General features: G+C 30.6%; 2 protein-coding genes across 2 annotated transcripts; both read left to right on the plus strand.

Moving 5' to 3' along the window:
• Positions 1 to 487: 487 nt before the first annotated feature.
• LOC130803931 (uncharacterized) lies at positions 488 to 2,599 on the plus strand. The gene is made up of 3 exons (XM_057668164.1): positions 488 to 689; positions 1,278 to 1,366; positions 2,232 to 2,599. The coding sequence occupies exons 1-3, from the start codon at positions 666 to 668 to the stop codon at positions 2,383 to 2,385; spliced, it is 267 nt and encodes an 88-aa protein (XP_057524147.1). The 5' UTR covers positions 488 to 665; the 3' UTR covers positions 2,386 to 2,599.
• A 6,649-nt stretch (positions 2,600 to 9,248) lies between these two features.
• Positions 9,249 to 16,125, plus strand: LOC130803916 (PI-PLC X domain-containing protein At5g67130-like). Its single transcript, XM_057668145.1, has 7 exons — positions 9,249 to 9,441; positions 9,920 to 10,033; positions 11,115 to 11,252; positions 12,617 to 12,715; positions 13,404 to 13,707; positions 15,117 to 15,340; positions 15,905 to 16,125. The coding sequence occupies exons 1-7, from the start codon at positions 9,352 to 9,354 to the stop codon at positions 16,001 to 16,003; spliced, it is 1,068 nt and encodes a 355-aa protein (XP_057524128.1). The 5' UTR covers positions 9,249 to 9,351; the 3' UTR covers positions 16,004 to 16,125.
• Positions 16,126 to 16,258: the final 133 nt, after the last annotated feature.

Below are 16,258 nucleotides of genomic sequence, written 5' to 3' on the forward strand. Positions count from 1 at the left end.
TAAAATTGTGTGAATAATATTAAAAAAAAAATCATAATATAAGTTGTATATTGTAGGTGTAATATACAACTTATATTAAAAAAAATATTAAATAGATATGATGATGAAAATTAAAAATATTTATGTAATTTTCAAAAATTTAGCAAAATTAAAAAGAAAAAAAAACAAATGGAAAAAACCTCTTTTAAGTTGTATATTGTAGGTGTAATATATAATCCTAAATAAAAAAATCTTGAAGCTAGCTAGGAAGACTTGACCAAGAAGTAAATGTCAAAATTCATGCTTGTTATGGTCGCTTTCTTTGAAAGTTGACATAGAAGGAACTATTTCAATTTTTTTGTTCTCATCTTGCAACAAAAAACAAGAGGCAAAAGAGTCAAGCACCTGGTTTTTTTTTTTTGTTAGGAAATTTCAACATTGTTACTTATTTTATATGCTTGTTGCTGCCCACAGAAATTATAAGGAGATTCATGTGTACTATATATACACATTTTTACATTATATCTTATACGCATATATACATAAATACATTCAAGTATATATTAATACTTCTTTATACAAGAAAACAAAATACAAATATATTCGAATATACACATATACACACACGAATACAGTGAGTTGGATCGTATTTTTTCTCGAAAGAAGTACTATAAAAAATTTGTAATATGGGACGTTGGATCAAGCCAGATGTAAGTTTTTTCAGAGAATTATAATATGTTTTTTTAGGATTTGATAATGCCTATTGATTTAGATTTTAGGTTTCTCAATTAAACCTTTAATTATTAATTAACTAATTATGATTTCTTTATTTTACTTAATTTTTTTAGATGATACACAGAAAAGTGACTGGCATAGAAGAACAAACAATTGATTATGTGTTTATGTGTTTTCCATTATTTGTTTATATGCTTGTAACTTAAAAATCACATCTTTTTAAAAATCAAAATTTTCTTTTAAGCTTAAAGTTTTGTGTATAAAACTAAGTTGTTGCCTTTTTATTATTAATATGATAGAATATATAACATAATAATTTTAAAAGGAGATAATCATTAAGAAATTAATAATAACTCAAATAAATATTTGAGTGAATGGTTGTTTTTAATTAGCAGCACATGTATGGTTAAAGAAAATTATTCAAGTGTGCAATTTATCTAATTTTATTAATTTAAATTAATAAAAGATTTAATTTCAACTAATTTTTAAAAATCCTACCTTTTATTTATTATATATATTCTTGAATGCAATTTGATAATTAGTTTAATTATGATCTACCACAGGTTTATCCACTAATCGCAGCAATGTCATTTGTTACTGGTATGTGCGTATTTCAGCTGACAAGAAATGTTCTTCTAAATCCTGATGTCAGGTAATTAACTTTCTTTAAAATTCAAAACTTGCGAACATAATTATTTATTCCTAATTCATATAACTTAATAAAATCTAGAATATAATTATATTTGGTATTTATTCAATGCAATTACATTATGTCACAGTTTAAGAACAAATATTACTTTCTAGAAAAATTCTAAGTTTATTTTTCACTTAGTCACATCCCCTTCCACAGCACACCTTATAATCGAATTCATAAATATATAAAATTATTTAGTTGACATATAATTTGATGAGCTATTTTCATATACTCGATTGTAATTTGCAATATATCTTGAAAACTAGCTAATGTGTCATCATTTTATTATTGTCTATTGTAATTTGCAACAAAGAATAAAAATCTTAAAACCTAGCTAATATATCATTTAATATATCAATTTGGCCTTGTGGAGTTCACCTAAAAAAATATATCAATTTTATTAGCAAAAATAAGTTACAATCAGTAAAAATCAGTTACAATCAATAAAAATTAACTTTAATCAATCAATACAATTCAGTTACAATTTATAACCGAAAATCAATTACAATTAGTAAAAACCAGTTTCAATAAGCAAAAGTTCAGTATTGATCAATAAAAATCAGTAAAAAAAATAGTAAAAATTAATTAAATTAGTAAAAATAAGGTGAATTCAACAAGAGGACTTTAATATTGAATGTTCATTTATTAAGTTCCTCTTTGGGCCACCAAAATCTCAAAAATCAACGAATATTCCATAAAAAAAATTAAGTTAATTAATTTGATATATATATATATATATATATATATATATATATATATATATATATATATATATATATATATATATATATTTTACTTGATATGTTTATTTTCTATTTGGTAGAATCAATAAAGCAAATAGAGCAACAGCAGTGCTAGAGAACCATGAGGAAGGAGAAAGATATGCCGAGCATGGTTTTCGCAAGTTCTTAAGGACTCGTCCTCCTCAAGTTATGCCAACAATCAACAAGTTCTTCTCAAACAATGAAAAAGATTAAATAAATCATAAATTAAGTAATTAAGATCAATGGTTAAAATAAAATAAACATCATATATATATATATATATATATATGTTTTCTTGAGCTTTGGGACATCAGATTTTTGTTTGTAAACATTGAACTTGTAGGTAATCAATTCGATACTGTGAATTTTGTATAATTTAATATATATAATAATATGATTTATTTGTTTTTCCTATTTAATACGTCTCTCACAACAATTTGTGAATTGAAATTTAATGGTGATTCAATTATATTCCTTTGTTCTTTTTAGTTTAGAAATTATAATATTTGTCTTTTTATTTAAGAATTTGTATAGCTAATTTAGTAAAATGAATGAGATGGGCGTGGAAGTAAGAAATCCAAATTAAATTGATTTCGAAATTAACTTAACGATAATCTCTTCTTATATAGTTGATCTCATATATCAAAAATTAAGATTTTAATAATATTAAATTGAAGACTTTTATCTTTATTTCAAATGAGGAAATTAGAGGAAAAGAAATTGAGAAATTTGGATGAATATAATTTAATTGTTTGAATAACAATAATTTAATAAAAAAGGATTTGAAAGGGATAATGAGCGTTGAACCCGCATTATATGCGTATTAATGTCTTGGATCGCCCTGATAACAAGTTTCCAATCAAGCTAACCCTATTAATCAAAAAATGATTACTCCATAATACATAGTATTAATTACATGCTTAAAGTTGGTGAAGTATGGATTAATTAGTTAAATAGTTCCATGAGTGGACTTGATCATGTGATTTCCACTTAGTTATAAAATAATTTTCTTTACAATGTTGGTGATGGGTTTCGACCACGTTATGACATTATAGGCTTTAGATAAACTCTATTTTTAAATTTTTTTTAGGGGCACGTTAGAAAAGTCCTCACAATTACAATTAATCATTTAGCCCTTTCTGTAATTGGTGAGAATCGAATCATACGTGTAATAGAAAATGACTTCAATTATCAACCTAACCTAAAATTCTCAATTTTGATTTTTTAAAAGCTTCATACTAGTGAAATAAAGAAAATATTGAATTTAGCAAAACACTTTTCATGAGAATTATTGTAACACCCCGGCCACTCGGACCACTGGTGACTTACTCATGGAGACTGTAGACTAGCTCCACAAACCAACACAAGTCTTTCCAGCGCACTTTAGCCTTACTCGTGCACGCCCAAGAAAAATTCCCAAAAGGTCTCCCATCCTAAGATTGCTCCCCACCAAGTACGCTTAACTGTGGAGTTCTCAGCAAATGAGCTCCAATGGAAATAAGATGCACCTTGTTAATATTAGTAGTCTATCAATCTTTTTTTAAGCTAAATAAGAGTTATTGTGTTCAATGCACCTAGCGGGAGAAAAGATTCCGAAATTACGGTCTAACAAGGACGTTGTATTCCTAAGTGGGGGTGAGTGTAATACCCCAGATTTAGCTTGAAAAGGGATTGATAGACTACTCATATCAACAAGGTGCATCTTTTTTTCATGGGAGCTCATTTGCTAAGAACTCCACAGTTAAGCATGCTTGGTGTGGAGCAATTTTAGGATGGGTGAACTCCTAGGAAGTTTTCCCGAGCGCGCATGAGTGAGGCCAAAGTGCGCTGGAAAGACTTGTTTTGGTTTGTGAGGCTAGTCTACAGTCTTCATGAGTAGTCACCGGTGATCCGTTGGACCGGGGTGTTACAATTATAATATGTTTTATTTGCTTTTTGAACACCCTACTACTCTATATATTTAGTTGAAGACCGATGAAGTAAAATACCTTTTGTAACACTTTGACTTTTAGACTCATTATCATCATCATACCCAGTGTATCCCGCTCATAGAAAACTATGATCAGGATATGGGGAGGGAGAACGACGACAGCTCATACCCATAGAGGAGAGTGCGGTCAAAGAGTCCCTTGGCTTGAGAAAGGTCTTCAAAGAGAAAGAAACCTGTAATTTACAAATAGAACAAATAGAACACGTACAAATAACTCAAAATAAAGATAAAAGTAAAGAAGGAGGTAAAGAGCAATAATTAAAGGCAATGAACAATAACAAACGACGGGTAAAAGGGACGGGTTTAGTAATCTAAGACGTGGATAAGGCACCGCCAACTGCCCCTATCCCTGGTCAGGTCCTTGAAGAGGTGAAGTTCATGCATGTCACTTTTAATCTGTTCCTCCCACGTTCTCCTAGGTCTTTCTCGACTTTTTTTGCCCTCCATAATGATGTATTCGATCCTTCTTACTGGGGCGTCATGTGTCTTTCTCTGCACATCTCCAAACCATCTCAACCTGTTCTCCTGCATCTTTGCGAAAAAAGGTGCAACCGCTAACTTCTCCATGCTCCTGGTTTTTTATCCTATCCATCATAGTATTATCACACATCCACCTCAACATACGCATCTCTATTACTTTCATCCTCTATTCGAAAACCTTCTTTACGGGCTAACATTCTGTTCCATATAACAACGCCGGCCTAATTGCAACGTGGTAAAATTTACCTTTTAATCTCATCGGAAACTTTTTATCACAAAGCACACTGGTTGCTGCTCGCCAGTTAAGCCAACCCGCTTGTATACGATTAGTAGTGTCTCCATCAATCTTCCTATTTCTCAGAATCACCGATCCCAAATATTTGAACTTGGACGTACAAGCAACGACTTCTCCCCCTATGGTCACCTCTGGCTCCCCTATCAATTTTTTCCCACTGAAATTGCATCGCAAGTATTCTGTCTTCGTACGACTTATGTGCAACCCCTTACCCTCCACGGATTCCCTCCACTCTTCCAATTTACTATTAGCCTCCTCCTTGGTTTCTGCGACCAAAACTATATTGTCGGCAAAAAACATGCACCATGGTACGGTTTCCCATATGGATTTAGAGATTTCCTCCATAATGACCGTAAAAATGAAAGGACTTAGTGCTGATCCTTGATGTAGTCCCACTTCAATTGGGAAAAACTTTGTCATTCCCACCAGTGTATGTATGTTAGTCGCCACTCTGTCATACATGTCCCGTATTACCTCAATGTACCTTCGTGAAATACCTCTATTCTTGAGGCTATCCCAAACGATGTTTTGTGGTATGCCATTGTACGCTTTCTCCAGGTCAATGAACACCAGATGCAAATCCTTCTTTCGCTCCCTATACTTTTCCATCAGTCTCTTCAAAAGATGGATTGCCTCGGTGGTTGATCCTCCTGGCATGAATCCGAATTGGTTCACTCTAATTACCGTCTCTCGTCTAAATCTTTTCTCGATCACCCTTTCCCACAGTTTCATAATGTGGCTTAGAAGTTTGATCCCTCTAAAGTTCCCGCATACTTGTGCATCACCCTTGTTTTTAAACAGTGGGATAAGTGTGCTAATCCTCCATTCTTCTAGTATCTTACGAGACCTCAGGATGACATTATCGAGATTAGAAAGCCAATGAATTCCCTCATCTCCTAAACCGCTCCACACCTCAATCAAAATGTTATCAAGTCCAACTGCCTTTAATCCCCCCATTTTTTTGAGAGCTTCTCCTACTTCCGCCGTGGTAATATCAATAATCGACCCATGATCCTGTGTTCTTTGGAAGTCTGAAGTTTGTCGAATTTTCTCCTTTAGACCCCTAGTCTCATTGAGCAGTTGGGAAAAATATTGATGTCATCTCATCTTTATGTCCTCTTGTCTAAGGAGTACTCGTCCACCTTTATTTGTAATGAACTTCATCGTCCTTAAGTCCTTCTTCTGCCTAGATCTTGCTTTGGTATCAAGCTTTTGATGAAAGGCTTCAAACGCACGATCTTTTGCCTCCGCTACTGCTTTCTTTCTCGTCCATTTTACTTCTTTATACCTCTCCTTCTTATGTATCATATCTTCCTCCTCCATGAGCTCCTTGAATCTCCTGTTTTTGTCCTTTAACTTCTTTTGGACTTCTTCGTTTCACCACCACCACTCTTTGTACACCTTTGGTTTCTCTGTCAACACCACTAATATCTCCTTTGCCACCTTTCGAATGGTTTCCACCATGGTCGCCCACATTTGATTTGCATCGTCTAATATACTTGGGTAGCCCGATGTCTTGATCTTGTTTGACACGGTTGCGACCATATCCCCTTTAAGTCTACCCCACATGATCGTTTGCCTGACCTTTATCTTCTTCTCGGCAATCTTTCTCCTCATACGCAATACTAGTACTAATAACCTATGTTGGGTGGGCATATCTATAACCAGCACGACTTTACAGTCCAGACACGAGCTCAACCTTCCGTACTAAACAATAGTCAATTTGAGTTGCATGCCCACCACTTTTGTACGTAATCAAGTGCTCATCCTTCTTTCTAAAGATCGAGTTTGCTATAACCAACTCCTTTGCTAACGCAAACTCAAGCAAGATTTCTCCACTCTCGTTTCTTACACCACATAACCAAACCCGTCATGAACTGAGTTATAGTTAACTGGCTCCTTACCTATCTGTCCATTGAAGTCTCCACCTATAAAAACTTTTTCATCGGCAGGGATGGTATCTATAAGGTCACCCAAGTTATCCCAAAACTCACGTTTGACTTCCTCATCTAGCCCAACTTGCGGCCCATATGCACTAATGATCGATATGACCTCTTCCCCCACTACTATTCTAACTAGCATAATCCTATCATTGCACCTCCTAACTTCTACCACTTGCTTTAGAATATCATTAGCTACAAGAATACTGTCTCTACTTCGCTTTGATATTTTAAAATGAATTATCTATAACACTCTTATACAATACATAATTGATATTTTAGATTATTTTATTAATATATAATTTCAATAAATTATTTTAAATGAAAAAATATCTTTATTTAATTTTTATTTAATTTTTTATTTAATTTTAATTTTAATTCTAATTTTATTGTATTTTAATTTTATTTTTATGCATTTTATTTATTTTTATTTAATATTTGGCGATCACGTTTGTGTGATAAGATATAGACTTGTGGAGTTAGCGTCAGTTTCACCCAGTCTTATTCGTTGTAGGAACTACTCATGATCTTTCTCGAGTTGAATGACTCATTGGTTGCGCTCTCTTTTATGGGTATGAGATGCGCCTTTTTTCCCATCCCAGACCCTGCTCATAGTTTTTATAGGCGAGATACACTAGCTAATTAAGATGATGATGACGATGACGACTCCTATACTATACATAAGTGATATTTTAGATTATTTTAGATTATTTTATTAATATATGTTATGAATTATGTGACTTGAGTGCACATTTGATGAGTGCACATTTGATGAGTGCATTCATGTATGACTCTTGGGCTTGGAATCCAATGGGTGTGATAATGTGGGAGATTAAGTTGTTAACTTAATAATTGTAGTGTGATTTATTGTGGAAGAGTATTCATGGGAATTATTGGTGTTAATAACGATTAATGAAGAAGTGCAAAAGGCTTTTGTAGATGCTTGCTCGAACAGAATTCTGACAGAGGAAGTTTGATGGTCGCTCAACTGAGCAAGTTTTCTTGGTTGGTCGAGCGGTCAGACAGAATGCATCCAGAAGGAGTCTGTAACTCGCTCGACCGAGCGAGCTCTCTGTTCCAGTCGAGCGGATTCTCTGATATGCCTAGGATGCTGTTTTTCGATCTTTCAAGTTCTTGGAGTTGTTTCATATCATTCATTATTCAATATTAATCATGTATTCGGTGAGCAATTGACATTAATGTACTTAGTACTATATATAGAGCACTCATATTCACTCAAACACACATAAAACACAACCCCTAAGCCAAACACATAGCCTTTGTTTTTATCTCTTACATAATTGTAATATTTCATTTGTAAGAGTATTTTATACTCCATTGATATAATATAAACAGGAACTACACACGACGGAGGACGTAGCCATCATTGGGTGAACCTCCTTAAATCTTTGTGTCTCTTTGCTTAGTTTACATCATCAAACATTGTTTTGTTCATTGTTGTTTGTATCGTTCATCTAAGTTCTTAACATCGTAAAGATTTTGACAAATATTTCAATATATAATTTCAATAAATTATTTTAAGCAAAATATAATTTACATTATGAAAAGTGTTTAATAAACCAAATAAGAGTTGAATATTTTAAATTTACATCATTATCAATTTCATATTATCCATTTTCATTAGAAGCCACTCTAGCTACTTTTATTTTATCCCATCTCTATATTATATATATACATTGCACAATATATTATATACTTCCATACATGTCATATTCTCCTGATTTTGTACTATATGAAAAATATGAATATAATTAATCCAAATAAACAATATAAGGGATAAAAAAGATAAAGAGTATTAATTAGAGGAATCAGTGGGGATAATGCATGTTGGGGCTTGGAAGTGTCCAGGTTCCATTCTTTTATAAATTATATAAACGATATTGAATTTCGTGAGTGTGCTTTTTTAGCTACTTTAAAAAGTAGTAAAAATAACTAATATTTCCAACTGATCGATCAACCCAATTTAAAAAGCTATCAGTCAATAATCAATAATCAACAAGCCAACAACTAACAACTTATTACCAAACAATCCTATAAAAAATTGTAAATTAAAAATTTTATAAACATTGCAGCCCTTCTATTATTTTTTGTTTAATTATTATAATCAATATTAAGAAAAATTATGGTTCTCAAATGCTCTGTATTATCATAAATATGATACAGTGTATTTATCTCAGAACTAATCACTATTTCGAAAGGAAAAATAGTATGAATATATATCATTATCTTTTTAAAATGTTAACAATGAATAGCATTAATTAATTAAATTATACAAAATATATTTGACACAGAATATATGTCTTATTTAATGTAAAATACATTCTCTCTATCAATATATTTATATGTACAACCATATATGAACCATCAAATAATTAAATGATTAAATTCCCTTCATTTCTCCCCAAAACAAAAAACAGTACAATACCATAAAAAATCTCAAACAATAGTCAATTATGGCACTTAATATTTTGCTCTACATTTTCATTTTTTGGCTTTCTTCTTCCTTCTTGATTTCGTGTGCTTGCTCCAATGGTGATTGTAAGGTTTGTTCTCTATTTATTTAATTTCTTTTATTAGATTACATTATCTGTCCAAAAACCAATTCAATCAAAAGGTTAAATTGATGGTTGATGCCCCGATACATGAATATTCTAACAGAGCCCCTTTCATGAGAGTGTTTTGAGGTAGAAGCTGAGTGTGAATGCAATACATGTCGTCCTCATACCTAAAATGAATTATTTTACTTTAAATGAGGGGTGATTGAGTTTTGAACATGTAACCTCTTGTCATACTTTTGCTTTTGATATCATATTAGTAAATCAACTCAACCAATTAAAAGGTTAAGCTGATGATTAAGCTCATAAGATCAAATTTGAAAAACATCATGAATTTAATTTTCACCTACCACCCACTTAATCTGTGACTATAAATTTGCTATATTTCAATGAAAAACTTTCATTTTAATTTATATAATATAGCAAATTTAAAAATACATATAACTAATCATAAGGTATTTAGCAGGTGGTTGATGGATATGGTAAGTGTGAAGAAGGATTCAACTGTTTCATTTGTATTGCAGGATTTGAAGGACCAAGATGTGTTAGAACTACTGCTACTGATCAATTTAAACTCCTGGTATTTTTAAATATGTTTCCATTATTTATTTATTTAAGTCATTAAATATATACTTTAAAATGACATATAAGTTTTCTCTTAACTTACTTTTTTTTCTTTTATATATTAATTTTTTTTATGTATATACATATTATCAAATATTATATGATAAGATAACTTGTCGTAACATACATTATACTGTGTTATTATTTGTTAAAATGAATCTTTACTAGTTATATTTGTTTTTCTTAACTTGTTTTTATTTGATATTTGATTTACTTGATTGTTGTTATTTATGTCCTACGTTAGAGAATTAAATACGTGGGATTAATTTTCGTATTTAATTCTCTAAAAGTTTAAAATTAAAAGTATTTTTCGTATTTAATTCTGTAAAAGTTTAAAATTAAAAGTATGTACAACCAAAAGAGTGATGTGGTGAGAAGCTTCCTCAATATTGCTATCTCCTATTGTAAGCCCCACCATATCATATGCATCCATTATGTACTCACATTCTTGTTACCACCAACTCTACTTAGTCTCACACACACACATGTTTTCAAAACCAAAACTCAAAGCCTCCTCATTTTTAAGTATAGAATATATAATATATCTTAAATTTTATGCGAATGATTTAAGTTTTTATAATAATTATATATATAATATTTTTCAAACTTTCTTGAAAATTGAGTCGATTTTCTTATTTTTCTTAGCTTGGCTGAATCGATGTATTGATTAGGATCCTCTTCGTTTCCTTCTAATTAATTTTTATCCCAAACTAATTTTAAAAACAAAGTACTATAGCGTATACTATTGACTATTTTATTTTAATGTATTTACTCTATCATTTTAAGTTTGCATTATATGATTCAAAAGACTCACACATATTATAATCATATAGTGTTTTCTTAAAATGGCAGAAAAAATAATTACAATTTAACTGTCTTCGCCTTTATCTTGTTTTTCAAACACATCTTGTTCTTAGCTCGAATCTTAATCAACTCTACTATAATTGAAGTACTAAACAAATAATATGATGTATTTCATCTCACTTATTACTTGCATTAATTATTATTTTTTTGTGATTAAATCATTGGAATTGTAGAACAATTCTCTACCGTTCAACAAGTATGCATTCCTTACAACACATAACGCTTTTGCTATCGAAGGAGAGTCATCACGTACCAAATCACCTCGAATCACCTTTTCTAATCAAGAAGACACTATCACTCAACAACTACAAGTAAGACAAATTCTTATTTCTTTAGTTCTATATTTCATACTTCACTAGTTATATTTTTCGATTTGTGCTTTTAATTTCATTTCTCATTAATTAAAGCTTTAATGTGTGAAACGATAGTGAAAACGATGCTAGAGATTAAACGATGTATTTCAATCTCTAATAATATCACCAAGATCGAATGTATGAAGTCTTGTGATAAACAAATTACGCTATCAATGAATCCGATGTTTGTAGGAAATAATAAAGCAATAAATCGACATAAAGAATTAACGAGATTCACCCAAATTATGCTATAATAATTCCCTATAATAATCCTAATTTATAATTAAATATGAATAATTCCAACTATAGGGGATGTTTGCTAAGAATGTATCAAAGTAACCTCTTATATACAACAAGTCATTTTGTATATAAAAAAAAGTAAATGCAATATTAAATTATTAAAAAGTTTAAAATTTTAAAAAATTTAAATTTTTAATATTTAACTTTTTTTTTTGATTTTAACTTTTAATTTTTAATATTTACTTTTTCTTTTTAACAATTAACCTGTAAAAGTCGGTCACCAATTGGGCAACAATGTTTTTGGATAAGTGACCCTAAAATTGAGATTATTCATGGTTAATAAAAAATTTAAATTATTATATGAAAAATCAACAAAAGGTTGAATTGTTCTAGGTAAATTTTCCCTAAATTTATTACCATTAACATAAATGGATGGTACAAGCTTAAAAATATATTATAATGCGTAATAAATTACATTTAGTCCAATTATATTGCAATTTAGGAAATTACTGGAGGTACATATTGCTCATTTTTTTTCCAGCAATTATTTTTTAAAATTGAAATGACATAAAATTTATTTAATAGTTCATTAAAGTCAATTACATTGTTAGACTACCATAATTACAATTTTGAATTTTAGAAAAATGTCAAGAATATTAAACCGAATGGCAATTCAGCGACAAATAAATTAATGCAAAAAAATAGCCAAGTGTAATCAGTCTATATGTAATCAGACTATTTCAACTACCAAATATAGTGCAATAAAAATCAACCAAAACATCGTCTGATTTTCGGTGATACAATTATTCCTTTTCGAAAATGTATTAACACTTTAATAACAGAAATTACAATATAAATAGTCTAAAATTTATTATTTTTATTAATTTAAAATTTTATTAAAATATTAACATATTTAAAAATTCGTACATTACACGGGGTCTCTATCCTAGTATACTATGTTTTTTGCTCTATCAAAAGCGGTAACAATAATACAGTTTTAATCTTAAAAAATTAGATAATACTCTTTTAAAAGCAATAAATCAAATAACATATTCACTAACACTACCATATATTTTGTTTAGAATGGAGTTCGAGCTTTGATGCTTGATACATATGATTTCAACGGAGACGTATGGTTGTGCCATTCCTTTGGAGGAAAATGCTTTGATTATACCGCATTTGTGAGTTCTTTAAATTTATTCCCTCCAATTTCTACTTTGTCGTATATTATTTTGACGAACTATTTTTTTTCATGAAAATAATTTAGTATGATTACTAAAATAGTGAATTATAGATTTGCATATAATATTATATAGTTTCAGAAAAGAGTGAACCTCATCAAATGTGTATGCAAGTCAATATTAGAGGTGTTCAATGGGACGGGCCAGGGCGGGTCAGGTCAAAAATTAAACGGGTCGGGGCAGGTCATGTCAGATGATAAATGGGTCGGGGTGAGTCAAAGCCCGTTTAAATTTGACCTGATTTTTGAAAGTTCATAAAATAGTTTTTTTATTATTTTTTTATGACCCGTTGGATCGACCCACTTATGTATATAATAATATCATTTAAAACATTAAAAAAAAAAGTGGTAATTTTTTTTCGCAATAATTCTTATAATTATCCGGCCCGCCCCGGCCTGACTCTTTACATCAAGGCCCGTTAATGACCCGCCCTGTTATTGACCTGACCCGCTAATAACCCTGTTAAAATGTAACCCGCCCCGTTGAACACCTCTAGTCGACGCTTATTACCCGTGGGTTTGTGGGCCCAAACCCACAAGTTCCTCGTGATTGTGTCCACATAAGTGGGTCTAGAAGTGATTATTTATGTGACGTATTGTCACGTTCTAACAATATATATTAAAATCAGGAGCCAGCAATAGATACATTGAGGGAGATTGAAGCTTTCTTGGGGTCAAATCCAACAGAAATTGTGACCTTAATATTGGAGGACTATGTGGATGCACCAAAAGGGTTAACCAATGTGTTCACTAAGGCAGGGCTAATGAAGTATTGGTTTCCAATTTCAAGGATGCCAAAACAAGGCCAAGATTGGCCTTTAGTTAGTGATATGGTTGCCAAAAACCAAAGGCTTATTGTGTTTACTTCTAAGAGATCTAAGCAAATAAGTGAAGGCATTGCTTACCAATGGGATTATATGGTGGAAAATCAATGTATGGTGCCCTTCTCTCTTCTTTTCTGTTTACATATTTGTTGATTTTAGACCCTCAAAAAACTTTTATTATAAAAATTATTTATATGTAATCAAATTCAGTTGAATTTGATTAAACAGACTTCAATTAAAGATTATCTAGTTAGATTAAAGGGCGTTTGATTTGAAAGAACATGTTATTGTTATTAATTTTCGTTATATTGGATTTATTTTTTTAATCTACATATCCCTATATGACATTAATGTACTATATATGTGTGTACGTGCGTATATTCTTTCAATCTATTTTCAGTTTAATTGAAGGGAATATGTATTATTAGAGATGTTGATTCGGGTGATTGGGTCGGTTTCGGATGGGTGTCATTCGGTTCAGTTGTATTTCGGGTCGCTTATTTTTCGAATGCGTGTTATGGCGGGTCACACTCGGGTCAGGTCGATTAGTCACAGTTTGGTTGAAGATCAGTTATTTGAGCTATCGGGTTAGCATCGGTTCGGTGTCGGTTGAAGTTCGTGTCGAGTAGTGAATCGGTCTCGGACTGTCATCGGTTAATAATTGGTTCGATTTTACCGGATACAGATCGGGTTTGGTTATTATTTTCCTGTAGAATTCGGCTACGAATTACTAATTACTATAGATCGAGTCAATATTAGATTAAGTTGTTAGACAATTTTTAATTGATGATAAGATTCCCCTTAGTTAATGCAAAAAAGTTAAAATGCAAATCAGTTAGTGATTATTACTTTGTTACTTTTACTTGTTTGAATGTAAATTAAAAGTAAAGTTTAATCATTTTTCATCTAATTTGATTACAAATAGTTAAATAAACATTGACCATTGATCATTAACTCTAAATATATGAAACCATGTATGTATAAAATTTAATTTATTAAAATTTCTATTACTTTATTAGATTAACTAATAAGATGATTGAATATGACTCAATCATACCTCTATGTTAAAAATTGGTTCAGGTTTACAGCATTTCAATTAAAAATTCATTCGGGTTAAGTCGGTTTTAGCCGGATCAAGTTCGGTTTTGAGCATGATTCGGGTCGGTCACTATTATGTTTGGGTAATCTCAGTTAACGGTTATATGTCGGTTATAAAAATCGGTCACAGTTCGGGTTCGATTTTATGATTTTCGGTTATAAATCGGTTGGAGCACAACTTCGATTCGAATAATGTCGGTTCGATAAACCTAAAAAAGAAACTTATTTTCGAATCGGTTAGCTTTCGATTCGAATTTTCGAGTTGGGTCACATTTGAACAACTCTATGTGTTATTTAATAACTTTGGTTAATTTAATCATTTTAACTATTGATTAAAATGTACGTAGTTTTAGTCACGGTGACTGTTTTAGAATTATAGAAAAATCCATTTAGAGGATTCTAACAATAAATTTGATGTAGATGGAGATAGTGGAATGAAAGAAGGAAGTTGCACAAACAGAGGAGAATCATCATTTCTAAATGTTACAACAAAGTCCCTTGTTTTGGTTAACTATTTTAGGTCTGTTCCTTTAAAGGAACTTTCATGTGTAGATAATTCTGATGATTTGATCAAAATGCTTGGTACATGTCATGCTGCTGCTGGTAATAGATGGCCTAATTTCGTTGCTGTTGATTATTACAAGGTAAACCCACTCTTAACTTTCATTTTATTCGACTTAGTTAACACTAAATAAAATAACATGTATTACTTTTGATATTTCCTTAATTTCAACTTATATTACTTGATAAACAAAAGGTCCATACTATTTTAGTATGAATTATATTTATAAAAAATTTTTGTTTATGTGCATTGGATGCATGATAAATATATTGTATATCAATGCTAAAAAGTCGAGAATCATGAGTTAGTTTGGTTGAAGACTTTCTTTTCACTTTTGTAATAAAACAGCGATTTTCACCACCTACCGGAAGAATTTATTTGTTCTCCTCTCCTAATCCGCAGAAATTCACTAACCTACCTAAATAAAAAAAAAAGTACGAATCATGAAGAATGTACGTATAATTAAGGATTTTTTAAGGTAATACTTAATCAATAATGTCATCACTAATTATTATTAATTATGTCTACAAAATCTTTTCATACAATAATACAATTTTTCTGTTTTGTTTTAATTAAATTATTTTTTCTAAATCTGCTGAAGTAGTTTTTATTTATCTTTAACCTTTCAATTATCTGATGTAAGCAGAGAAGCAAGGGGGGAGGAGCATTTCAAGCATTAGACATACTAAATGGAGAGCTACTTTGTGGGAGAGATGATGTACATGCATGTAAGGCATTGATATAAAAAACATCATGAATATTGTAGAAGTTAGAGAGACACAAGTAAAACGAGCAGCTTTGAGCATTGACTGTATAAATGTTTGATATATTTTTATGATAATATTAATGGTATTCTTGTTAAAAAAATGAAAATATTATTAATAAATTAAGTATTTCAATTTAATTGATTTTTCATTCATTTATCTTTATAATTTAAACACTTTTATTGAACATATGAGATTATAAATTTATTTTCGTTGTCTCATAAAACTTAGGAAAA

The sequence above is a fragment of the Amaranthus tricolor genome, chromosome 17 (assembly GCF_026212465.1).
Source record: "Amaranthus tricolor cultivar Red isolate AtriRed21 chromosome 17, ASM2621246v1, whole genome shotgun sequence".
Classification (NCBI taxonomy): Eukaryota; Viridiplantae; Streptophyta; class Magnoliopsida; order Caryophyllales; family Amaranthaceae; genus Amaranthus; species Amaranthus tricolor.

Coding starts and splice junctions, on each gene's coding strand:
- LOC130803931 (XM_057668164.1), top strand. CDS start 666: ATGGGACGTTGGATCAAGCCAGAT. Junction 690..1,277: donor GACGTTGGATCAAGCCAGAT/GTAAGTTTTTTC, acceptor GATCTACCACAG/GTTTATCCACTAATCGCAGC. Junction 1,367..2,231: donor CTTCTAAATCCTGATGTCAG/GTAATTAACTTT, acceptor TCTATTTGGTAG/AATCAATAAAGCAAATAGAG.
- LOC130803916 (XM_057668145.1), top strand. CDS start 9,352: ATGGCACTTAATATTTTGCTCTACATTTTCATTTTTTGGCTTTCTTCT. Junction 11,253..12,616: donor CTATCACTCAACAACTACAA/GTAAGACAAATT, acceptor TATTTTGTTTAG/AATGGAGTTCGAGCTTTGAT. Junction 12,716..13,403: donor GCTTTGATTATACCGCATTT/GTGAGTTCTTTA, acceptor TATTAAAATCAG/GAGCCAGCAATAGATACATT.